Here is a 26730-nt window from a genome sequence, read left to right as displayed (position 1 = left end):
AATCCCCTCCCCAGAGAGGTTTTCCCTCCAACCTCCAAACACTATTTTTTCTCCCTCAAACTTCTCCCAGTCCCCCAGATTACCGCTCTCACTGGTGCCCTCTACCTTCCGTAGATAGGCAACACACTCTAACTCCCCCTCCACAGGCATCACTAGCATATAAGTACATTTTGAAGAGGGTCCAGTTAACCCAGGCATCCTCAAACTGCAGCTCTCCAGCTTTTGGACCTCCAACTCCCAGAAGCCCTAGCGAGCTTGTTCAATTGTCAGGAATTCTGGGAGTTGAAGGCCCAAACAGCTGGAGGGCCACAGTGTGAGGATGCTTGGGTTAACCCTTAGAGTAGCCATGGGCAAACTTGTCAGCAAATTACAACTGCAATGCCTGACCTTCTCCATACACTGTTTGGTAAACTCACAGATTAAGTTTTTCATCCAAAAATATCCAGAGGCTTGAATCTTCACCGTTGCACTATTTACAATAAGGATACACAGATCCACAATTAGATTTGTACTTACAAACGATTGATCTCAGAGTCACACACTGAGACAAATTCACAATGACATTCACACATTCATAATCACCTGCTGACTTGTTATCAGTAAGGGACAAATGACTGATGCCACCACTTGTCATAAACCTCGATTATGACTCAGCCATGTCTACATGCCCCTTTGGAATTTCATCATAACTTTCTCAGTCATTCCCCAGGTAGGAGCGTGCAGTGGTGCAATGGATTAAACCCCTGTGCCAGCAGGACTGAAGACTGACAGGTTGGAGGTTTGAATCCAGGGAGGGTACAGATGTGCTCCCTCTGCTAGCTCCAGTTCCCCATGTAGGGGACATGAGAGAAGCCTCCCACGAGGATGGTGGGAGGGCAACATGGTGGGAGGGCAAGATAGCCAATTCTCTCATACCAGAAGCAACTTGCAGTTTCTCAAGTCGCTCCTGATACAAAAAAAAATCCCCAGGATGTTATCACATGTCAATCAAAACTGTATTTACATGCTGTGGCATTTCTATCAACCATTTTATAGCCTCAGAGCTCCAGCTTTCTAAATGGCTGCTGTTTTCAAAATGATAGGTGCAGCTTTTCAGAAGAGCTACCATTTCAACTGCAATGTTCTCCTCTGTTCTGGAGGCATTGTCTCTGAGCTAATTTTCAAAATTGAGTTGCAGTTTATCAGGAGACATATCATTGTTCTTTCCTAATTTCTTCCTTCTTATTTATCCTTATTAACGTTATTTATTCATTCAGTTGTTTCTAACTCTTCATGACCTCGTGGACCAGTTCACGTCAGAACTCAGTCGGCCATGGCTACCCAGCTCCTTCAAGGTCAAGCCAGTCACTTCAAGGATACCATCCATCCATCTTGTCCTTGGTCGGTCCCTCTTCCCTTTTCCTTCCATTTTCCTCAGTACCATTATCTTCTCCAAGCTTTCCTGTCTTCTCATTATGTGGCCAGAATACTTCATCTTTATCTTTAATATCCATCCCTCCAGTGAACAATCGAGCTTTATTTCCTGGAGTATGGACTGGTTTGATTTTCTTGTGGTCCACGGCACTCTGAAAATTTTCCTGCAACACCACAGTTCAAAAGCTTCCTTAGCTCAGCCTTCCTTATGCTCCAGCTCTCACATCCATAGGTTACTATGGGGAATAACATACTAGCCTTACTAACATACTTACAGAGAAGAACAAACATGACCGGTTGGTTAGGTAGGATAGAAAAAACTGTTGGAGAAAAGGGTGAGATCTTAATGGCTCAACTGAAAAAGAACCTTGGATTTTGCCATTCCAGATGGAACACAAGGCTGAAACCCAGTTGTAGTGGATTGCTCCTCCTGGTCATCCCGAGAACATCCAAGATAATGCAAACTGGCAATTCTTAGGAGACTGATACTTTGGCCTGGACATGTCAGAGTACGGGGAAACAGTGGTGCCAAGCAGGAGACAGAACCAGGCCTAAGTAACTCTGTGGAAACAGAGATGCTGGTCTCCACATTCTGAAGATCACCAATTCTAAATTCTTAAGCCTGAACAATCATCTATACATCAGTCACCTGACAGCCCATCTGTCTCTAGATATTCCACAGTCTTTGGAGTCAGTAAAGAAATGTTGTCTTGGAGAGGCAAAGAAATGTCTCCCCCCATCACCTTTGTAAGAAGGAAGTCAGATGGAGATTTGGCACTAAAGAATAAGAAGCTTAAATCTTGTTTGAAACCTACGTGTGAACAAGGTGAGAATTCAGAGGTCTCCTTGACAGCTCCACTACTTTGTATTGGGAACAATGGTTTTTCAGGTAAGAGCATGCCAATTTATGGTACAATCCAGTGTGGCCAAGGGCTTATTCTGGCAACGCTATGCCAGCTAAAACTATGTTGAATCTAAGCCCAGCAAAGCAGTAGTGCCCAAACACCTGGGCCTCCAGGTGTTTTGGACTTCAACTCCCAGAAATCCCAGCCAGCTTACCAGCTGTTAGGAACTGTGAGAACTGAAGTCCCAAAAACCTGGAGACCCAAAAGTTGGGAACCACTGCCTCAAAGCCTAGCAGAGCTAGAAATTGCATGCCTAATTTGCAGCACTGTGTCTTTTTTGTTGAGATGGGGGGTGGTTTGGATAAGGCATGACAACAACCCTTTCCTTGCCAATGGTTCTCCAGCTAAGAGCATGCCAATTTATGGTACAAATCAAAGTGGCCAAGGGCTCTACCCACATTTGGTTCTTCTGCGGGCTGATCTTCACCAGCAGAGCATTTTCTGAGAAAAACTAGGGGAAGAGACTCTTACCTATCAGTGTAACTTCCTGCACCCAGTACTATATATCTTTTCCACTGTCCTTTGAATACAGTTTAGATTAGAATTTTTTGCTTATCTTAGTCCAGGATAGGTGTCATGAGACACTCATGGCTGCTAATGGGTCATGGGAACAGTCTCATTTATTGATGAACAAACGAAACAAGATGATGGGCACATCACAGCTTTACAATGTCATAACAAACATTCCTAGATCAACCAGGTAAGATGGTGCTAATAAAGAGATTGCCGCATGGAGGAATTTTGATTGCTTTCCATGTGGTATAAGTTTCATTTGGACTGTTACTGAAAAGACCACCATTATAAGTGAAGAACATGATAGTATGCCCTCAGCCTGTGGGACCCCTTTCCTACTAAAAAATATTTAAAAAATGTTGAGATTTCTCCGAGATTTCCCCTTTTATGCACAAAATAGCGTATATACCTGGTGTGTCAGAGAACCAGCTTTCATTCCTTTTTTCTTTTCTTTCCCTCATACCTTTCACCCTTCCCTTCCTTCTCCTTTCCTTTCTCTTCCTTCCCTCCTTTTCCTTTCTTTCCCTTCCTTTTCTCTTTATTTTCTTTCTCCTCTTTCTCCCTTCTTCAGCGCTGTCTGGACCTACCTCACAATGTCTCCATGGCAACATTTGTGGCCCTTCCCTTCCTTCCCCGCATATACATGTCACCTTTCTTTCCCAGTGACACCACAGAGGGCCATGTTGTCTACCAACAACAGACGAGCGATTAAATAGATCACTGCAGTCTCCGGTCCTAGATGGGAATAGGATAGCCTGATATGGAAGACATTGGGTTGACACAGAGAAAGCTGATATTAGCACTTTTGAACTACATGTCACTCAAAAGGGGGGCGGGGAGAGAGAGTAGTGCTTCTTCGGTATTGGCTTCCACACAATTTACAACGCAATGATGGCCCAGTTTGTACTGGCAAGGAACACAGTTCAGGCGTGCAAACTATAATCCTTAGGACTTTATAGCACGATTTTTCATCTTCAGAACAGACAAGCATCTAGGGCTCTGGGGATTACCTGAGAATGAATCCCACTGGAGCACTGGAGCACACCCAAATACCTGGGAGTTATCCTGGACCAGGCTCTGACCTACATGAAGCACTGTTGAATATGAAGCAAAAAATGGGTGCTAGAAACAATAACATAAGAAAGCTGACGAGCACAACCAGGGGATCACAACAAGATACAGTGAAAACATCTGCTCTTGCACTTTGCTATTCTGCTGCTGTCCCAATGTGCCCAGTGTGGAACACATCTCACCACGCTAAAACAGTGGATGTGGCTCTCAATGAGACATGCTGTATAATCACAGGGTGTGTATGCCCTACACCACTGGAGAAATCATACTGTTTAGCTAGTATTGCACCACGTGACATCCACTGGGAAGTAGCAGTGAATAATGAAAGGACCAAGGCAGTGACATCTCAGGCCCATCCCCTGTTCGGATATCAGCCAGCATGCCCATGCCTTAAATCAAGAAATAGTTTTCTAAGATCTACAGAGATTCTTGCAGGAACACCTCAGCAAGGGAGAGTCCAAAAATGGCAGGCTAAAACTCAGAACCTCAATCCATGGCTGATACCAAATGAGAGACTCCCTTCTAGGCACACAGACTAACTGGGCGACTTGGAAGGCGCTGAACAGACTGCACTCTGGCACCACGAGATGCAGAGCCAGTCTTAAGAAATGGAGCCACAAAGTGTGGAGAAGAGCAAACCACAGACTACTTATTACAATGCAGCCTGAGCCCTGCCAAATGCACCTTCTAATTAGCAACACCAGAGTCACCCCAAGTGGCCAGCTCCTGGTCAAAGGACATTTAGTATAATGCCAAGTTTTACATTTTGTGTGTGTTTTTTTAATACAACCGTACCCTCGGTTCCCTTCTGATACGATAAATAAAAATAGCACTGGGTGAAAGGGGTGCCAAACAGCATGCATTAGACAGAGCTGGGAAGCCACCATGAGGGGTAATTTTGCAGAAGGGCCACTCAAGCAGGCAGCTCCCTAGCCTACTAACCCGTTTCCTAGCAACGCCGAGGCCGATACTGGACCACGTGACCGGTCCAGAAAGACGTCAGTGGCGTGATGAACTCATAAGACGGGGAACGTACGGTTGTTGCCGGAAGTGACTCGTGACCTCGTTTCCGGTGTAGGGGGCTGATGTGTGTGTCCATAACGGTCTGAGAGGGCGCCTGGGGAAGGGGAGCAGAGCTCTGTTTCGTCCTGAGGGGGGATGGCGCTGTGGCCCCCTCGGGCGCCCCGGGAGTTCTGCCCCAGGCCGGAGGAAGAGTTGCCCAGGCCGAACGCCCAGGTAAGGCTCGCTTTTGGTGCAGGGACGCCGCCGAGCCTCGTATTACCGTCGCCTCTCGGATAGCCACGCATTCCAAAATGAAGGGATCTGTTGTGGGAGAGTCACTCGCCCTCAGAGGGCCTGACTGTGGGACGATTCCCCCAGGGTGCTGCCACGCTAGAGAATGAATGCTGTTTTACACCGCTTTCATTGCCAGGGCTCCAAGCTATGAAATCTTAGAATCGTGCATTGGGAAGAGAAATCCATAGGCCTTGTATACTGCAACATAGCACTGAACCACTGCAGTTAAAACGGCGTCAATCTGCGTTCGTTCAGCAGTGTAGATGAACCCTGCGTCGCCCTCTATTGAGAATTTAGTAAGGGTTGCACAGAAATAAGTGACTTAAACATTTTTGTTTCACAAGGGTTTAAACCAGTGGTTCTCAACCTGTGGGTGTTTTGTCCTACAGCTCCCAGAAATCCCAACCAGTTTACCATCTTTTAGGATTTATGGGAGTTGAAGGTCAAAACATCTGGTGGCCCACAGGTTGAGACCCACTGGTTTGAACAGCATTTCACAGGTGTGACCAGATAGTAAGAGAGGAGAAGGCATTAATGAGGGAGAACACATATGTTCTAATTTTGGGAAATCCTGGGGGAAGAAATAGCAATAAATGCCCCATGTTTTCTAATGCGTTCGTTCTGCACAAACTATTTTTGCACTTGGATCTCAGTTTGAAGCAATTAAAGTAAGTCAAGGAAGGGCTGCCTCTACATAGTCCTCCAGGTCTTTGGGGCTCCAACTTCCAGAAGCCCTTACCAGCTTGTCCAGTGGTCAGGAATTCTGGGAGCTGAAGTCCAAAACACCTGGAGAGATGCAGGTTGTGTAGGCCTGCTGGACACTGTATATTAGTGCAGTTTGACACCTCTTGAACTGCCAAGACTAGTTGTAGTTTTGCAAAGCCTTCAGACTTTGCTGCCAAATGTTGCTGGAGCCTCACCAAACTACAAATTCTAATATTCTAATGTATCTCTCTCTATGAACTATCTCAGAGATTAAGATCTTCTGGGGAGGCCCTGCTCTCCGTTCCACCTCCTTCACAGGTGCAGTTGGTAGGGACAAGACAGGGCTTTCTCAGTGATATTCAATCAGCTCCTTCCCTCCTAGCCTTCAGAAAGAAAGTAAAAACAAGGCTATGGGATAATTGGATAATTGTGCAGTAAAGGATATGGAATATGTGCAATGACAACTGGAATGGCTCTGGATTACGATCTTGGACAGCATGGTGTTAATAATTGGTGCAGTGTTTGGATGTTTTAATTTATGTAGTTTTAATATATATGTTTGTTTTAATTGTATTTTGTTTTATGGCATCAAATTGGTGCTTATGTGTAAATACTGCTCTGAGTCCCCTTTGGGGTAAGAAGAGCAGGATGTAAATAAATATTCCATAGCTTTGAGCTGTGGCTGTTCAAGTCATCTCAGGGCCCTTCCACACAGCCCTAATTCCCAGAACAGAATATCAAGGCAGAAAACCCCACATTATCTGATGAGTGTGGACTCAGGTAACCCAGTTCAAAGCAGATATTGTGGGATTTTCTGCCTTTATATTCTGGGATATAAAGCTGTGTTGAAGGGTTCTCAGACTGCATTCATTCTACAGTGTAGATGTCTTCTCTGACTTTTAAAAGTAGCTGAGAAAGTGGAGCAGGAGAGGATTAACAGGGGCTGACACAAACTGGGACAGTTGGAGGTGTGAGATATAACTGGGTTGGCTGAAGCAGATACCTTGGCTTCCTTCATCTTCATGGCAATCCCTCCATTTCACCTCAAATACTACACAGGATTATGTGTCTTTGCTGAATGGGGTGTGTTGTAATGTGGGCTGGAGTACATTTTGTGAGCAGAGCTTTCCATCCTCAGATCTGGATCCGATCCCATTATGTTTTTTGGTTTTTTTTTTTGTCGTGTCAGGAGCAACTTGAGAAACTGCAAGTCGCTTCTGATGTGAGATAATTGGCTGTCGGTATTGATTAGCCAAAACTCTGCCACTCCTCGAGTGTTTCGCTTACGTATGCCTTTTAGCCCCCTTTGCAGTCTATGCAGTGAATCAGCTAGAAGAAGGTGTTCTCATAAAAATTCAGATCATTGAAATATTTATGGACATGTTTATACAGGAATCTTATTATATTTGTAATATGTTTATATTTCTGTTGATGTGATATGAACTGTGCTGGTGTTCTCAGAGAATGAAAAAGTCTGGGATTTTCTTAAATGTAGGTCTACAATCATGGGATCGAACTGGCATGTCAGCAGCAAAAGGAATTTGTAAAGAACTCAGTGGAATGCAAGTGGAATTTAGCAGAGGCCCAACAGAAACTGGGCTGTTTAGCGCTACACAATTCTGAATCCCTGGACCAGGAACGTGCCAAAGAACAAACTGAAGTTGCTGAGTTAAAATGGAGGGAAGAAGAGTGGCGGCGAAAGGAAGAAGTGTTAAGGAAAGAGGAAAGACAGGATATGTGGAACACTGACTTTGATAGCAAGGAAGTATTTAATAAGGTAGGAAAAGTAGAGTTCTTAAAAGAGCATAGATGCTGCAGTATATTTGTAAAACCTTTATGTAGCACCTGTCCTTCTGAGACGATTGACTTTCATGAATAAAGGATACATTTAACACTTAACGGAACTGGCCTGCTAAATAATTGCTTTTTCCTAGATATGGTATTCATTTTGTGTGTGAGTGTAAATATTTAGATTTTAAATGATAAAGTTAGGAGCAGATACAAGCAATATGATCCACAACCCAGCAAACCCATAATGTTTAGCTGTGGCTTGAATCACTACCAATTCAGTTCATTATCCTGAGTATGACCAATTCCGAAAAAGCCCAATTGCATTGACTAGTTCTTTCTCCCAAACGAGGCCTTATCTACATTGATGATTTAATGCAGTTTCAAACCAACATTGAAGTATTGTTTTGCCACGCCGAGATGATTATATAGGAAATCCTGGAACCAGTTTGAGTCTCGGATGGTGATTATTTATTTATTTATTTATTTGCCTTACTTATATACCGCTGTTCTCAGCCCGAAGGTGACTCACAGCGGTTCACAACAAATACGAACAGCAAAAATTCAGTGCTACAGTATAGAAACAGTTAACAACCTAACATATTACACAATTAATAAACAGTTACTACAATACCCATTCACTGTCGTCTCGTCATCAAAAACATGTTCCAGATTCGTCATCCATTGTTCCATTCCAGTGTTCATTAACCAATCATTGCACTAATTATTCGAACGCCTGCTCAAACCGCCAGGTCTTCACCTTTTTGCGGAATACCATTAGAGATGGTGCTAGTCTAATGTCCGTACATTAGACTAATGTCCATACACAAACTACAGAGCACTGATGCACATTAAGGCCCCTAACACTCTTCCCTATACCCCAGGATCTGATCCCAGATTATTTGCTTACCCTAGGTTATCTGGCAGTGGAGACTCATATTAGTTTAAAGCAGATAATCTGGGATTAGATCCTGGAATATAGGGACAATGTGGAAGGATCCTAAGAGCTTTCTTTCACACATTTTCTTGGGAGTTTGTTATTTGTCTGCTACAGTTTGAAGCTACCTATGAAGTGAACTAAATAGTCAGTGGAGATGGAGCCTAAGTGGTTACATAAATCAAGAGCATCTGTTGCAGAGAATAGATTTCAGATCATATTCCAACAGTTTATAAGCAGTGTGTTAAATAAAGTTGGGAGGGCCTAGAGATATTCATGTTTTTCCGTCATGTCTGTGTGCCCTTGTGAAAGAAAAGAACCAACCGTGAACACATACAGAGATCATGCCTACCAGTTAAGTATTCTCACTTTTTTATAAAATCAAGACAGATTTGTATTACACAGCTTGTTGAATTATTTAATTCAGTTCCAAGTGACTTTGGTAAAGCAATACAAGCAGTCCCCAAGTTACAAACAAGACAGGCTCTGTAGATTTGTTCTTAAGTTGAATTATAAATAAATAATCCTTTTGTAAGTTGGAACAGGTACATTTTTAATTGCAACTCCAGCCACACGCACACACACACACATACAGAGAGAGCATACGCTTTGGATAGCACAGGCAAAGGGTAACACCTTTATTTATTTATTTATTTCGTACATTTCTACCTCGCCCTTCTCCCCATAAGGGGAGAAGGGCTTTGCTGTCTGTGTCCCTGTTGAGAAGGTTTCACCTCGCTTTCTGTCTCTGTGATATTTGAATATTGAAAAACTTGGCTTGTTTTGGAAACAAGAATTGACGATAAAGCTTCAGTGGAGATACCTTTCCTCCGATAACTCTTCCAGGAATGAAATTCTCTTCCAAAGGATAGATTTTTCTCACTTACTGTGGTCTCATCCCCCCTCCCCCCGTTCTTAACTATGGGTAGTTTGTAAGAACTAAGCAGTACACATAAAGCTTCAGTGGAGACACCTCTCCTCCGATAACTCTTCCAGGAGTGAAATTCTCTTCCTAGGAGTAGAGTTCACTAACTTTCTGTTGTCTCACCCTCATTTTTTAACTATTAGTCTTCATAAATTAGATGCTTGTAACTTGGGGACTGCCTGTATATAAGTAGTAATAAATGTCAGAAGCAAACTTACACATAACTACCTTAAGCTGCAGTTTTATATTGATACTTGAATAAGTGTCATGTCTTCTTGCTTTAAATAACATGTAATGATTAGATCTGTACTGAAATTCTGTTTTCTAGAGTTTTATTAATCAGAGGAAAAGAAAAGAAACAGAAGATGATGTATCTAAATCATTCATGCAAAAACATGAGCAGAAAATTAGACACTTTGGTAAGTCTGTTTTTTTTTAACCTTTATGTTTCATTATATGTTATATCACCTTTGTAAACAACCTTTTTTACAAAAAAATACTGCCTCTGTATACATTTTTAATATATAAATGGTGTTAGTAGTCATGATGAAAAAATGAACTAAATATGGGTGTCCATTAAATGTATAGTCTGTGAAAGATGACTGGTAACAAAATTGCTTTTTTATAGACGATTAAGGTTTCAAAACATTATTTTATTTGAAAAATAGCTATATTTATTTTTATCTCAATGTTTTTCAGGCATGCTGAACAGGTGGCTTGATAGCCAGAGATTTCTTTCTGACCACCCCTACCTTGTCTGTGAAGAAACAGCTAAATATCTTTTTTTATGGTGTTTTCATCTAGAAGCGGAACAGGTATGATTTAGATGTTTTCCTGCTTTAAGATAGAAGAAAACATTTTCTTCTCTTTGGATCTATTTATATCACATTCAGATTGTCCATAAAGATAACTTGATGGTTCTAGTTTCATTTTTCCATCTGGTTCTAGATACCAATCTTTTTAGTGACATACTAACATTGTATCCAGACATTGCTAAAACATAATGTTCTAAATTTGCTAGTGGTCTATCCCCATGTGATATGTTATTATCTAGTAAACGAAACCATTTTGGAATAACGAAACAACATAATCACCAGAGTTTGAAGAATATATTCCAATAATTTGGCAAAGTATGCATTGTGCCCTAGCTGCTCCAGAAAATTAACCTCTGCGTTATCTTTGAAATTGGTTGAATACTGTATTAACCTAAACAGATTAAAGTGCATAGGAATCTTGTATTTCTCACTGCATTCCTTAGAAATAGTCATATGTCCAGTTACTGTTGAAGGCTTCTGACCCTTAAAAGTTTTATATTCCATGCGTAAAATAAAAGTTCCTCCAGTGCACTCTCAACATGATCTTAACTGTATGTACCCTTGTTAACTTACCTCATTATGAAGGTTGAAGTGATGTTAGTTGCTAACAGATTGGAATGATCTTCTTTTCAGAAAGGAGCTCTGATGGAACAAGTAGCTCACCAAGCAGTGGTGATGCAGTTTATTATAGAAATGGCCAAAAGCTGTAATGTGGATCCACGAGGATGCTTTCGTCTTTTTTTCCAAAAAGCTAATGTAAGTTTCAGGGCCGTCTCTATGCGAGTGGGGTTGTATCCACTGTATATTATTTTCTTATAGTTGTAGAACTACAGAAACATAGATTGTGATGGCACACCAGGAAGATCTAATGAGAAACCTAAATGTGTCTGGCTATTTTCCCAGTGACCATCGATATGCCCTAATTACTATAACTCCCCCAAAATAAAACTCTATAAACAAGATTAACAATAGTTTACTAAATAATCAAGGTAAATTACAACAATGTACAAAGGTGTAGATTGATTATGATGATATAACTCTGAGGTAACAAATTACTATTTCTATGAGGTATTCTATAAACTATACACTATGGGGGATGATGTAACTATCTATCTATGACAAATACTATCTATCCTTTATTACATACTAGCTTGGGGACCCGGCGTTGCCCGGGTTATTAGAGAAAGTGGGTAATGGTGGTTCTGTATGCCAAGTTTGGTCTTTATTGGTCTTTGGATAATGGCAGCATTATTTTCAGGAAGTGAGTGAAGGTACTTGAAGTCCCATCATCCATGGCCCATCCTCCTACAAACAGCAGCAGGATGTAGAGTGGGTCATGGGGGCTCTGTGTGCCAACGTTGGTCTTGATTGGTCATTAGATGAGTTTTGCAGCAGTCTTGGGTAGTGGAGGTACTTGAAGTCCCATCATCCATCGTCTGTCATCCTCCAAACTGCTCCAGGATGTAGAGTGGGTCATTGAAGCTCCATGTGCCAAGTTTAGTCTTGATGAGTCATTGGCGAGGGTCTCAGTGGTCTCAGGAAGTGAGTGAAGTGACTGCAAGTCCCATCATCCATTGTTAAATTCTTCCAAACTGCACCAGGATGTTGAGTGGGTCATGCTGGGTCTCTGTGTAAATTGTGTTCCTGATCCATCATCGTTGGCAGTTGTAATGGTCTGAGGAAGGGAGTGCAGGTATTGTAAGTCCCATCGTCCATGGTGCATCCTCCTTCAAACTGCACCTGGATGTAGAGTGCGTCATGGAGACTCAGTGTGCCAAGTTTGGTATTTATTGGTAATTGGATGAGGGTTGCAGTGGTTGTGAAGAATTGAGCAATGATACTGCAAGTCCCATAATCCACGGTCCATCCCCGGCCAAACCACACCAGGACGTAAAGTGGGTCATGAGAGGTCTCTGTGCGAAGTTTGGTCCTGATGAGTCATTGGATAACGTTTACAGCGGTCTAAGAATGTGAGTGGTGGTACTGCAAGTCCCATCATCCATGGTTCATACTCCTCCAAACTGCAGTAGGATGTAGAGTGGGTGATGGGGGCTCTGTGTGCCAAGTCTGCTCTGTATTGGTAGTGTTCTGACCCAGCCCCCTTTGGCCTTTCCTTTCCTCTCTTTCTCATCTCGGAATGTTGGATTTGAGGCTGGCCAATCAGAGACCATATGCAAATTTCCTTCTGTCATGCCCCGTTTCTGCCATGAGCCCTCTTCTCCACCAGGGGCTCCTATTGAAGCTGGCCAATCAGAGACCATATGCAAATAGCTCCACAGCGGCAGCCAATCAGAATCTTGGAACTTTCAGGCTAGCCAATCGGAAAGCTGCCACAAACACGTCCGCCCTCCACACTTCTGCCCTTCCACTACAAACACTCTCTTTTATTATATATACAGATATTATCTATGAACTATCTATCTAACTATCTATAACTATTCTATGGCAAATACAGACTATCTATCTATAAACTCTCTATCTATAGAGCAAATACGTGTTATAAACTTTAAGGCAAATACGTGATTAGGATGGCCTGTTCAAATTGCTAGGCCAGACCAGACACTATCTGGCAACTGTCTATTAGCTATGACCAACAAAGAATGGGAAACGAAGTTCTATAACCAGCCCATTCTGGCTCTGAGTCAGAATGGGCTGCACCAACCGAACTCGGCCTCTAGGGGGAACCTAAGCTCTCCCCTAAACTTGGTAAAATGGAACAATCCAACAGGCAACAAAGAAATAATACTAGGCCGAGACATCACACTCCCCGCTCAAATTTGGAACAAATTTGCAAATAAACATTTTAACAAATCACTCTATACAATAAAATACAACAAACTTTAAACTTTTAATAGAACCACCAAGTCTGTGATGGGTCTTTGGTGAGTATCAGTCTTTCAGTTGGAGTCCGTCTTGATTGGAGTCTTCCTGATATGGTCATCCACACTCGGACACTCTTCTTGGGTAACACCCGTATGCTAACTGTTCCAGGAAGCACTTTGGTCCTTTAAAACAATGTCTCTTACCCTGACATCCTCGTGGGAGTGCTGTCCAACCTTTCTTCTCTGGAGTTGACTCAGGAAGCTCCGGAAAGGTCAATGGTGTGTTGTCCTTTGGAGAACCTGGGTCTGCGAGGCATCCGGAACCCGACAGCCAGCTGGAACGCAGCAACCTCCAAGCAGACGCCCCTTGGGAAGCGATGACCTCAACGCCGACGTGAATCCACCGACTTGGCTCAGCACAGGAAATGCTCTTGTTGCCATCTGGCCAATTGCTAGTCTCACACGCAGTGTTCAGCCCCAAACAAATGGAATCCTGGCAAGCTGACTCTTTGAGCAATGCCTTCTTGTGGAATGGCACTGCTTCTTTGTTTGGAATGTCCATAAATCTTTGTTCTTCTACAAGCGGATTCAAAAATTGACGAGTTGTCAATTATCGAACTTGAACAGCAAACAGTGATTTGGCTTAAACAGCTTTGCAATTGTGTAGGGCGTGACTTGGAAGATTTACTGTAGCCCACTAGCTTGGATGTGGCTGGAGGGCACATTTTGTCCTTGCAGACTGGCCCTATGACTATCCACCCTAACGGAAGCTTCTGGGCGATAGGAGCTCCTGGAGGGCCTTTTATTTGTTCTAGGATTTGAAATAAATCCGGACAGTCTGAACCTAAAAGGAGAGCTATGTCAGCCTCTAAGTCTAAGTCAGGGATCTGACTTTCAAGTCTCTTCTATTTAGGAGCGAAGTCTCTATTTCAGAGGAGGCCCCATATCTCTCTTGCAGTCGCGACCAGGTGGAATCTAGCGCCCTTTCAGGGTCTGATACATGAGCAGCATAGACTCTCTGAACTTGTGGCGCAGAAGTAGGACCCAGCCAAGAAATGAGTAAAGTAAGCTCCTCATCAGCAGATAACTCTAAATCTTTTATAGCCCTTTTAAAGGTTGTCTTCCAAAGGTGGAAGTCTTCTGGCTGGTCTGAAAACTTTTGAACCCCCTTATCTTTTAAGTCTCTCTTGGGGCTTTTGAAGAAGGAGGGGTTCCAGGCCATAGATGGCAAGGAAAACAATTGATTTGGTGCAGAAAAGACTGCCCTTTCCCTCCCTGTACCTTCACCCTGACCCAAAGGAGAATCACCTGAGGCTATGGTTTGGCTGGGGAAGGAATTCTGGACACAAGGTGCATTGTCCAAAAACTCCACTTTAACTTCTTTCTCAGGTTTGGGGTCAGGGAGGGACCAGCTGGCAGGAACAGGGGAACAGGTGGGGAGCATAAAGGACTGGCTCCCCGCTGTAGATTTCTGCACTTTGACAGGACTCTCATCTTCGTGAAAGATGGCTGATGGCTGATGGTTAAGCTGAGATGCAGATCTTTCCCCCTCAGCATTAGGCAGATCCTCTATTGTGTTGGTATAGATGGGGCTTAGCTTTTTGGTAGTGACATCTTTGTCAGACAGGAGAAGAAATGACATCTTTGATTCGATGTCCTCCTGAGGCAGCAGCCTAACATTTTCAGGAATCAACTCATCCTGAAAAGCTTTGGCAAGAATTTTTGCCCTAACAGCAAGCTTGGCCGCTTCCTTGGCCTTTTCAGTTATATTTCTTTTGCTTTGTAAAGCTGATAACTGGGATTCCATTTCAGCTTGCTGTATGGCCTGCTTAGCTTGTATTTGAGAGAAGTCAAGCTCTTTGGCAGCCATAGCTGATTCAGCCTCTGCCTGCAAGATTTGCGCCTTGAGCTTCATTCTCTCAACTTCTTTGAAATGTTGAGCTGCCACAGAAGAAATCTTACTGTGGGAAGATGAGGCACTTTTGCTGGAATGTGAACGGTGGCTAAGTGATCTGACACTTAGGGGACACTGAGGGTAGAAACCCTTGCTGGACTTGGGGCTTCTAGGAGGGGATAAAGAGTAAGCCTCCCTCAGCTGAAATTCCTGAAGCTGAAACTGTGCAGCTTCAAGCACGGCATTAAACTTTCTTTCTTTACTTTGATAGTCCAATGATAATGCTTGCAGTCTTGCTTGGGCATCATCATCATTAATGTTTGTAAGGACTTGTTGTTGCTTTTCTATAATAGTTTTCCAGAGTAAAAAACTATCCTGGAGCTCTTCTTTGTGCACTGCTATTACCTCAGGGTCTTTGGAGGCTGACAAGGTGTTCATGCTATACTGCATGTGTTTCCAAGCACTTTCTGCCTTCACAATTAAATGACTTTCCCTTTCTAGCAACAGCTGTAGGGCCTTCTCTGTGGGGTGCCTAACCCTATGTGAACGGGAAATGTGTACATGTCTGTCTGCACTTCCATCAGAAAGCCCATCCAATCTTGTTGTTTGCTGGTTGCCGAGGCAACAACTCTATGTGAGTGAAGAGGACTGAGTGTGAGGCAAAATGTTCACACAGCCTGCTGTCACCACCTATGCTATAACAGCAAAACAACAATAATTTACTGGAATAGGTTTAAGAGTATTGTAACTCCTTTTCCTCAGAAAAATGCAAAAACAGGCCCCAAAACACCTTTTCCCGCTCTTTCTAAACTATAAGCACAAAACCCATAAAAATCTATGTAGGCAAAATGGCTGCCGCTTCTTTGAGGGGACAATAAGGCTGTCACAGTTCTTATATTACTATAGCAGGCTTAAAGGATGAACACAAAATGGCTGCCAAACTATAAAAAACCCTTTTGGCGTCAAATGCCCCCTTAAGACAAATAGCAGATGCTAGCCTTGCCCTTTTCACTCTGACAGGAAACAAGCCTCCAATATCTTTTAAAAAGGAAGGCAGGCAGCTTTTTTACTTTAAAAGCTGCCCTTAACTCTCCTTACTATAAATGTATTCAATTTAGCAACACTTCACCCAAGTATTCCTATAACATTGATACACTTTCCAATGGAAAAGTGGAAACAGTGCCTTTTTCTCTCACACACACCCTGAGGGAGAGGGCTCTCTCTTTTCTTTCTATAAGCGATCCGAATCGGCTACAAAGCCGATCAGGCTCCTTATCACTATGAAAACAGTGCTTTTTCTTCTCTCACACCCCCTTTGCAGGGAGTGGGCTCTCTCTTATAACTTTCTATAAGCAATTTGAATCGGCTACAAGCCGATCAGGATCCTAATCACTGTGATGGCACACCAGGAAGATCTAATGAGAAACCTAAATGTGTCTGGCTATTTTCCCAGTGACCATCGATATGCCCTAATTACTATTGTTGTTGTTCATTCGATCAGTCGTCTCCGACTCTTCGTGACCTCATGGACCAGCCCACGCCAGAGCTCCCTGTCGGCCGTTACCACCCCCAGCTCCCTCAAGGTCAGTCCAGTCACTTCAAGGATGCCATCCATCCATCTTGCCCTTGGTCGGCCCCTCTTCCTTTTGCCTTCCACTTTCCCCAGCATAATTGTCTTCTCTAGGCTTTCCTGTCTCCTCATGATGTGGCCAAAGTACTTCAACTTTGTCTCTAGTATCTTTCCCTCCAGTGAGCAGTCGGGCTTTATTTCCGGGAGGATGGACTGGTTGGATCTTCTCGCAGTCCAAGGCACTCTCAGAACTTTCCTCCAACACCACAGCTCAAAAGCATCGATCTTCCTTCACTCAGCCTTCCCTAAGGTCCAGCTCTCACATCCGTAGGTTACTACAGGGAATACCATGGCTTTGACTAGGCGGATCTTTGTTGCCAGTCTGATGTCTCTACTCTTTACTATTTTATCGAGATTGGACATTGCTCTCCTCCCAAGAAGTAAGCGTCTTCTGATTTCCTGGCCACAGTCTGCATCTGCAGTAATCTTTGCACCTAGAAATACAAAGTCTGTCATGGCCTCCACGGTTTCTCCCTCTATTTTCCAGTTGTCAATCATTCTTGTTGCCATAATCTTGGTTTTTTTGACGTTTAGCTGCAACCCGGCTTTTGCGCTTTCTTCTTTCACCTTGATTAAAAGGCTCCTCAGCTCCTCCTCGCTTTCGGCCATCAGAGTGGTGTCATCTGCATATCTGAGGTTGTTAATGTTTCTTCCAGCAATTTTCACCCCAGCTTTGCATTCATCAAGCCCCGCACATCGCATGATGTGTTCTGCATACAAGTTAAAAAGGTTGGGTGAGAGGATGCAGCCTTGCCGTACGCCTTTCCCAATCTTGAACCAGTCTGTTGTTCCGTGGTCAGTTCTTACTGTTGCTACTTGGTCCTTGTACAGATTCCTCAGGAGAGAGACAAGGTGGCTTGGGATGCCCATCCCACCAAGAGCTTGCCACAATTTATTATGATCCACACAGTCAAAGGCTTTAGAATAGTCAATGAAGCAGAAGTAGATGTTTTTCTGAAACTCCCTGCCTTTCTCCATTATCCAGCGGATATTGGCAATTTGGTCTCTCGTTCCTCTACCTTTTCTAAACCCAGCTTGAACATCTGGCAACTCTCGCTCCATGTATTGCTGGAGTCTTCCTTGCAGGATCTTGAGCATTACCTTACTGGCATGAGAAATAAGGGCCACTGTGCGGAAGTTGGAGCAGTCTTTCGCATTTCCCTTTTTTGGTATGGGGATATAAGTTGATTTTTTCCAGTCTGATGGCCATTCTTGTGTTTTCCATATTTGCTGGCAAATGGCATGCATCACCTTGACAGCATCATCTTTTAAGATTTTAAACAGTTCAGCTGGGATCCCGTCGTCTCCTGCTGCCTTGTTGTTAGCAATGCTTCTTAAGGCCCATTCAACCTCACTCCTCAGGATGTCTGGTTCTAATTCATTCACCACACCGTCAAAACTATCCTCAATATTATTATCCTTCCTATACAGATCTTCTGTATAGTCTCGCCACCTTCTCTTGATCTCTTCAGCTTCTGTTAGGTCCCTGCCATCTTTGTTTCTTATCATACCAATTTTTGCCTGAAATTTGCCTCCAATGTTTCTAATTTTCTGGAAGAGGTCTCTTGTCCTTCCTATTCTGTTGTCTTCTTCCACTTCCATGCATTGCTTATTTAAAAATAGTTCCTTATCTCTTCTGGCTAACCTCTGGAATTGCGCATTTAACTGGGCATATCTCCCCTTATCCCTGTTTCCTTTTGCTTTCCTCCTTTCTTGGGCTACTTCCAGTGTCTCAGCAGACAACCATTTTGCCTTCTTGGTTTTCTTTTTCTTTGGAACGTACTTTGTTGCCGCCTCCTGAACAATGTCTCGGACTTCTGTCCATAGTTCTTCTGGGACTCTGTTTACTAAATCTAGTCCTTCAAATCTGTTCTTCACTTCCACTGTATATTCGCTAGGAATGTTAGTGAGATCATATCTAACTGGTCTGTGTATTTTCCCTGATCTCTTTAGTTTTATTCTAAATTGGGCAATAAGAAGTTCGTGATCTGAGCTACAGTCAGCCCCAGGTCTTGTTTTCACCGCCTGGATAGATGTCCACCACCTTTGGTTGCAAAGGATGTAGTCAATCTGATTTCGGTGTTGACCGTCTGGTGAGGTCCATGTGTAAAGCCGCCTTTTAGGTTGTTGGAAGAGAGTATTAGTTATACACAGCGAGCTTTCCTGGCAAAATTCTATCAGCCTGCGTCCCGCTTCATTTTGTTCTCCCAGACCATGCTTGCCTGTGATCCCTGTTGTCATTTGACTTCCCACCCTAATTACTATAACTCCCCCAAAATAAAACTCTATAAACAAGATTAAGTTTAACAATAGTTTACTAAATAATCAAGGTAAATTACAACAATGTACAAAGGTGTAGATTGATTATGATGATATAACTCTGAGGTAACAAATTACTATTTCTATGAGGTATTCTATAAACTATACACTATGGGGGATGATGTTACTATCTATCTATGACAAATACTATCTATCCTTTATTACATATATTATCTATGAACTGTCTGTCTAACTATCTATAACTATTCTATGGCAAATACAGACTATCTATCTATAAACTCTCTATCTATAGGGCAAATACGTGTTATAAACTTTAAGGCAAATACGTGATTAGGATGGCCTGTTCAAATTGCTAGGCCAGACCAGACACTATCTGGCAACTGTCTATTAGCTATGACCAACAAAGAATGGGAAACGAAGTTCTATAACCAGCCCATTCTGGCTCTGAGTCAGAATGGGCTGCACCAACCGAACTCGGCCTCTAGGGGGAACCTAAGCTCTCCCCTAAACTTGGTAAAATGGAACAATTCAACAGGCAACAAAGAAATAATACTAGGCCGAGACATCACATAGATGCTGCTGCCCAGTAATGTTTTGCTACACTACTCTGTCTCATTTAAAATAATAACTGTTTTCAAAGCAAAAATATATTGACCGTAAAGCTGCCAGATCTTTGCTTTTAGTATGCTCTTATACAGGTCCACAAATAAGATAATTGATATTCGCCAGGCAGCTCTGTTGCAAAAACCTTCAGCATTAAGGAGAACATCAAAAGCGGCTGTTATATCAAAAACTATGACTATGCAGACATAATTGGTAGCAAATGGAGTCTTGTTCTGGAAAACATTTCCATTTATTGGTTGTTTTTAAATATATATATATAAATAAATATATTTAGGATCACAGCCTAAATTGCACACTGTGTGAAACAAAGGTGGATATTTTGGAATTAGATTTTTTTTTCAGAAACCAAGAAGAAAAATTAAGGAATAGGTATACATAATACAAGTTCAGCGTGTTGTGAAGTGTTTTTTTTTTTAAAGTCTTGCATTACCTAGGTAATTGTGAAATTTACCCACAGGTATTTTATGAAAACATGAATAGAAGCAGAAATAACACTGGTAGAGATCATTTGAAAGGGGATAAACCCAGCCTTGTAAAAACCCTGCCTCCAATTTCATAATGTTCTTTAATTTCAAGTCTTTAATTTACAAACAGTAGCATGACAATACAAATGTTTTGAAACTAAAAGCTGTAGAAAACAGACTGTAATCAATGGTGGAGCAACTGTGTAATCTGGGAAAGCAAACTTGCTGGAATTAAACTTCTTTCTGCTTGAGCAGCTTGCTTTAGCTATTTTCCTATCATAAAATATTATTGTATGTCGTACTGTTCTAAATATTCCCCTTCTGTTTGGATCGCTGTGAAGTTGGGCACAAGTTTAAAAATGATGTCTGAAAATAGCCACTTGATGGTGACTTTGCTTATGGGTGACTGTGAAAAGAATCTGATGGACCTCCAAGTAGTCAATCTTACTGTTGAAGGAACTTTTCAGGCCTTAAAGTGAGACACTGCAGAAATCATGTAGTCTGTTGCTTGAATTTTTGAGACTTCATAAAAAAAAACCAGTTTCAGTTCCTGTGGCTGTGAGATCATAGATCACTCCTAAATAAATCTCAAAAGTCATAGGGAAGGCTGAATAAGATTTCCATTGGTGGGATTTCAGATTCTATTGTCATGCATAGCTGCTTGTCAACATCTGTGACTTGCTAAGCAACACAAATATGACAAATAAACAAGGCACTGTAGGGGGAGGCATGTGCAATATAAAATGGTATTCATCAACGTATTTGTGCAGGTCACATAATTAAGCTTTTTTGATACTGAATATGATATTCCTGACTGAGCTGCTTTAATTGGTTCCTGGTTGGTTTGTCAGACAGGGGAAGAAGGCTATTTGGAGGCTTTTAAAAATGAACTTGAAGCATTCAAATCAAGAGTAAGGATTTGTTCACGATCACAAAACTTTCAAACTGCATCTCAGCAGAACCCCCCGTTTCATCCTGATCTGAATTGTATAGGAGGGCATGCATCTCTTTCACAGGTAGGTTCCGGTTAACCATATTTGTTCTAGTGCTCGCTTCAGCAGCACATATACTAAAATTGGAAAGATACATAGAAAATTAACAACCGTATTTGTTCTGAATGACTGTCTGATTCAATGCCATTCCTTCCCTCTTTGCACTTAAGCATTTCCCTTAAAAGTATTTCTTTTCTTACTAGTATTAGAAATGAGTAGCTTGCCAATATACTCCCCCCTTTCATTTGCATATTATAGACATCTAACTATAAAACAAAAGGCTATATACCTATACTGTTTTCATTTCACATGATTGTTAATAGTATTAGGCATGTGATTAACAAATCAGTGGTTTATGTATTCCTAAGGAAATAAGTTTTCACATATGCTACTTCACCCTATACTGTTATAAAATTTCATAAGATTGCCATGAATGCCAGAGCTAGCTAACATGAAATCTGTTTTCAAAGCAATTAAATTTTTACAAGCAATGGGATTTAGATTTGAAGTAGTACAAACAAGCAAAATAGAGCTTATGATCACAGGATTATAGATTCAATTTATTTACTGCATTATCATGAGACTGTGAAGCAGGTTGTGTTTCAAGCAAATATGTGATTAGTATCTCTTTCAGCTTTCCAGTTGCTGTAGTTTTTCTCTAGGTGGACTTCCACCCACTATTTAACCAACCAGATAATTTTGTTCCAATAAGTGTTTCCTTTTTAAAGGGAATTATTTTTTAAAAAACTTTTTAGTTGTATTTTTACAACAGCTAGGAAAAGTTACATTTTGGACTACAGTTCCCTAATTCCTCAAGACAAAATTCGGAGAGTAGTACTGGTAGTTATAAAAAATAAAAATAAACCATATACCATGCAGCTGTGGACAAGTCTACATGGGGACCACCAAACTCCGTGCCCAAACACAAATCAAGTAACATTAAAGGCACCTCAGACTAATTCTATCTGAGAAGTCAGCCATAGCAGAACATCTGATGAACCAACCTGGACACAGCATAGTATTTGAGAACACAGGAATGCTAGACCACTCTAAAAACCACCATGTCAGACACAGAGAAGTCACTGAAATCCACAGGTATGTGGACAAGTTCAACAGAAAGGAAGAAACTATGAAGATGAACAAAATCTGGCTACCAGTATTTTAAAAAAACTCTAAAATTAGGACAATAAATAAAGAGCAACACCCAAAAAGGAGAATTCCAGACATCAATCAACAAGGCCAGCTAACATTTCCCAACAAAGGATTCCCCCAGGCACAACCAGCCAGGCTTTGAAGCTGCAAAGGCCATTAAATGCTAATCAAGGTGGCAGTCCGCAACATTCACACTTGCCCCAAGCAGACAAGAGTTCTTTCTCCTACCCTGGACATTCACAGATGTATAAACCTCACTTCCCTAGTTTCTAACAGACCTCTCAACCTCTGAGAATGCCTGCCATAGATGTGGGCAAAATGTCAGGAGAGAATGCTTATGGAACATGGCCATACCGTCCAGAAAACTCACAGCAACCCAGTGATTCAGGCCATTAAATCCTTCGACAACACAACAAATAAAGAGTTTCTCTGTTCCGATAACTGCATTTTATTTATTTATTATTTATTTATTTACTTTGCTTATATACCACTGCATCTCAAGCCCGAAGGCGACTCACAGCGGTTCACAAACAGTAAAAACAGTAGAAACAGCAGTGGTTCCATACAACATATAACAATTGACTTATCACATTATCCATAAATTACCAATAAGCAATTACAATGCACAATTATTACAAAAAACAACCGTACCCAATCTTCTCATCATCCAAGCGTAGTCCAGGTTCGTCGTCCATTGTTCCATTCCTATGTTCCATTACCAGATTGCACTAAATTACTCAAACGCCTGCACAAACATCCAGGTCTTCACCTTTTTGCGGAATACCATTAGAGATGGTGCTAGTCTAATGTCCGTAGGAAGGGCGTTCCACAGCCGAGGAGCCACCACCGAGAAGGCCCTATCTCTCGTCCCCGCCAGCCGAGCTTGAGAAGCAGGCGGGATCGAGAGCAGGGTCTCCCCGGAAGATCTCAAAGTCCTGGTGGGTTCATAGGCAGAGAGATTTTAATCATGGAATAAACCATTGAGTATCACCAGTCATTGCTGGGCTATTGGTATTTGCCCATTCAAATCTGTCCTCTTCATAGGAGGTGATGCCTGCTTCCTTGGAGCGCAGGAGGAAATGCATTTCTTTTTCATTTCATTTGGTTGTCATTTCCAAATAATGAACCCCTACCAAATAACATACAAAATCAATATATTTCCAAGTTTTTGACTGAAACGTTTGCTTCCTGTTTATTTTGTTTGAATTTTAGTCCAGTGTTTAGGATGGCATAGATATTGTTCCCTTTTCATTTTCATAACTACCATGTGAAGTAGGTTTAGCTAGAGATTGTATCTCTCACGGAATCATCCAGCTTAAAGCTTTGTGACTAACCACAGTTGAATTCACAGAATCCTGACCTAAAAACAACATTTTACCTGCTACAGTGCACTTTTTGGCATTTGTTGTGTCAGTCCTTGTGATTATAGATTTAAGGCTTAAGCCATAATGCTTTTGCTCACTGACTGCACCAATGTCTCCTAATTAGTAATAGTCTGCTCTGGCAATATAAGCATTTCAGAAGCAAACATAGCTTATGCAAATATTGAACTAAATGGTTTGTGTATCAAAATGTTGAGGAATTTCTAAGTCACGTGTCTTGATCATGCCTTTATATGTTGTACCAGGCATGAGCAAACTTTGGCCCTCCAAGTGTTTTGGACTCCAACTCCCACAATTCCCAACAGCCTCAGGCCCCTTCCTTTGCCCCCTCAGCTGCTTAAGCGGTTGAGGGGGCAAAGGAAGAGGCTTGAGACTGTTGGGAATTGTGGGAGTTGAAGTCTAAAACACCTAGAGGGCCAAAGTTTGCCCATGTTTGTGTTATACTGTGATTCTTTACCTCCCCTAGACTCACCTTTTTGGTTTACCATGTCAGTTTTTATTAATTAAATTATGTAAATACTGCTATAGTTTCTTTAGCAAAAAGATAGCTTTATTAATTTAAAAGAAGTTCTTGATTTCGACAATACATAGTTCTTGATTTAGCTCTTAACTGTGCTTAGGAGCATTCCAGTAGATGAAAAGAATACATTGGACATCAGAACTTCTTAAAGCCTAGTGACAAATATTCTTGAGGTTGAATGTTACAAAATATTTTATCTACAAGCCTAAAGATGGTCCAGAGGCTGGAAAGCATGCTATAATGCACATCATGAATTTCAGATCAGATCTTTCCTCACAGTTGATTTTTCATTTCTTATGTTGTTCTTTGTTGCAGAACGTAGACTCGCTTCACGGCTGCAATTCTAACTCCATGGTACACAGAGAGGACGAAGAACCCAAAATGATGGATACAGTATAGTGTTTCCAAGACTTCAGCCAATAGCTTTTATTAAAAAGAGAAGAATGTGGTGACTTTCTTGAGACATTTTTCTGGGTGCTGCACTTTATTTTGAGTGTTTGTTGTTTGGCGAGAAGTTAACCTGGAAACACTCTTGACTTTTTGTGTAGAAAACATGCTGCTATGGGTTTTGTTTTGTTTTTTCATTTTTAAACAAAAAGGTTTTCTGTATGTCGAGGAATGTGAAACTGGATATTTTATGCTACTACTAAACTTTGCCTTTTTAATTTTAGGAATCAAAGTATAAAAAAGATCTACATATTTGCAATGTTTACAGTTGATTGATTCTTGGTTGAATCTGCTTTAATCTAATAGATATGCCCATGTCCTACTCTGGATGCAAAAACCAGTGTAATATGTTCTACTGCTTGTATAGTCAGTGTTTAAATCTGATTTTATCACGAATAGCAATAAAACAATGGTAGCTATTAGTACTGCATATCTGCTTGGCTCAGATAAAGGTGCTGGTATTTCAATTCTACTAGAAGGATGAGATTTTTTCCGGTTTGAACTTTCCTCTGACACTTGTCTGTTTTGATGTGTAAATGATGGTTATCTTGAATTAAGTATCAATTAAGTAAGAGCTTTTAAGGAGTATAAAACATATTTTCTAGAGACAGGAAAACTTTACGATAGCACTGTTTGACAAATATCAAGTATCCAGATTGACAAGAAATCAGTACAACTTGGTTACCTTTGTGACCTTCAGAATATTCTTTTATAATCATGATGAGCACTTAAGAAAATTCAGGTGCCAAACTGACTGAACCTATTTTCAGTGATATGTGAATGTGAGGCTTAAAGTGTCCTATCGGTATGCTTTTTAGTGCTTCAGGTCATACTAGCAGAAGACTGTTTTGAAAGCTAAAAGCAAATTCTTGAGAAGTTTGGTTTCTAATATATGTCAGTGTAGACCAGGCATGGGCAAATTTGGGCCCTCCCGGTGTCTTGGACTTGAACTCCCACAATTCCTAACAGCCGGTAGACTGTTAGAAATTGTGGAAGTTGAAGTCGAGGCCAGAATGGCCAAAGTTTGCCCATGCCTGTTGTGGACTCTGTTGCCTTCCTCTTCTATGTTGCTTACATCATGCTAGGTTCTACTATGTAGTCACGTTTTATGTTGAGTGCCACTTCTGATGAAGTCACTCTTCATATGCAGTGAGGAGAACATGTTGAGAAAATGAATGTGTTATTTTACTCTGTCCATTCAGGAAGTTTCCCCAATTCAATCCTGAGGTATCTTGGGTTGAACCAGTTTCCAAATTGGGAAGATGGTATAGATTTTGATTTTTGGTTGTTTTTTTTTTAATGATCTTTTTTTTTTTACCCAGCTATGATATCAGAACCTTTTTTGTACCCAGCTATGTAAAGAACCATAGAAGCCAGAGATATTCACAAGTTGTGCCCAATTGAGGCTTCTTTGCTTTCTCATCAACCCAGAATGCATCAACCCCTAGAATTAATACAGCTTGACACCTCTTTAACTGCCTTGGCTGAGTGCTATGGAATCCTGGGATTTTTAGTTTTCTGATCACCAGCACTCTTTAGCCAAGAAAATTGAATACTTTATAAAAATACAACTCCCATGATTTTATATCATTGAGTCCTAGCAGTTAAAGTGGTGTAGATGCACCCCAGGAAAGAAACTCATTTTTAAACACAACAAAAGTTTCATAATAGGAATTATTATGAGAGGAAACAATAGCCAAACCTCAAGCCACAGTTCTGGGATTTACACAATTTGTTTAAAATGTGGCATATGTATGGAACATAATTCAATCTTGAAAGCTTTCTGGTTAAAAAAAAAACCCTAATATGTTGGGTCCATATACTGTGGCCTAGAACTAAACATTTGATGGAGAGAAGTCATTTCTTTAGGTGTGGCAGTTATTAAACCCAATTTATTGCTATGGAAATCATACATGGATGTTGTTAGCTAAGGATGGAAGGAAATCATGACTAGTAATTGTATCCTTTGTCTGAAGACAGCAGCAGATACTCAAACCAGGATTGTCAAAATTGTACAATAATTTCTGGGGATTTTATATAAATGACACTGACTGCATGGAGGAGAAATGCTTTTTCTATGTAAGGAAATGTGCATTGTGTCGTAGCCTCCTTCAGCTATCTTGCCTGTATATTAAATAAAACATGTTAAATTTTA

The 26730-nt window shown here is 41.4% G+C and overlaps 1 protein-coding gene and 1 long non-coding RNA gene across 3 annotated transcripts in view; one reads left to right on the top strand and one right to left on the bottom strand.

The window, feature by feature from the left end:
• LOC137096130 (uncharacterized) overlaps window positions 1–4922 on the bottom strand; it is an 8608-nt gene extending 3686 nt beyond the window's left edge. The window contains exon 1 of one of the 2 annotated variants that reach the window (XR_010909312.1): window positions 4787–4922. This is a non-coding gene — a long non-coding RNA (uncharacterized lncRNA). The remainder of the gene's footprint in view (window positions 1–4786) is intronic. The other variant, XR_010909311.1, reaches the window with a different exon arrangement.
• On the top strand, window positions 4921–26730 carry CDC37L1 (cell division cycle 37 like 1, HSP90 cochaperone). The gene is made up of 7 exons (XM_060762276.2): window positions 4921–5138; window positions 7399–7680; window positions 9882–9972; window positions 10253–10368; window positions 11002–11124; window positions 20934–21098; window positions 24444–26730. The coding sequence occupies exons 1-7, from the start codon at window positions 5061–5063 to the stop codon at window positions 24525–24527; spliced, it is 939 nt and encodes a 312-aa protein (XP_060618259.2). The 5' UTR covers window positions 4921–5060; the 3' UTR covers window positions 24528–26730.

The sequence above is a fragment of the Anolis sagrei genome, chromosome 2, assembly GCF_037176765.1.
Source record: "Anolis sagrei isolate rAnoSag1 chromosome 2, rAnoSag1.mat, whole genome shotgun sequence".
Lineage (NCBI taxonomy): Eukaryota > Metazoa > Chordata > Lepidosauria > Squamata > Dactyloidae > Anolis > Anolis sagrei.
The sequence above is the reverse complement of the archived record's forward strand: the minus strand, read 5'-3'. Positions and strand labels throughout refer to the sequence as shown.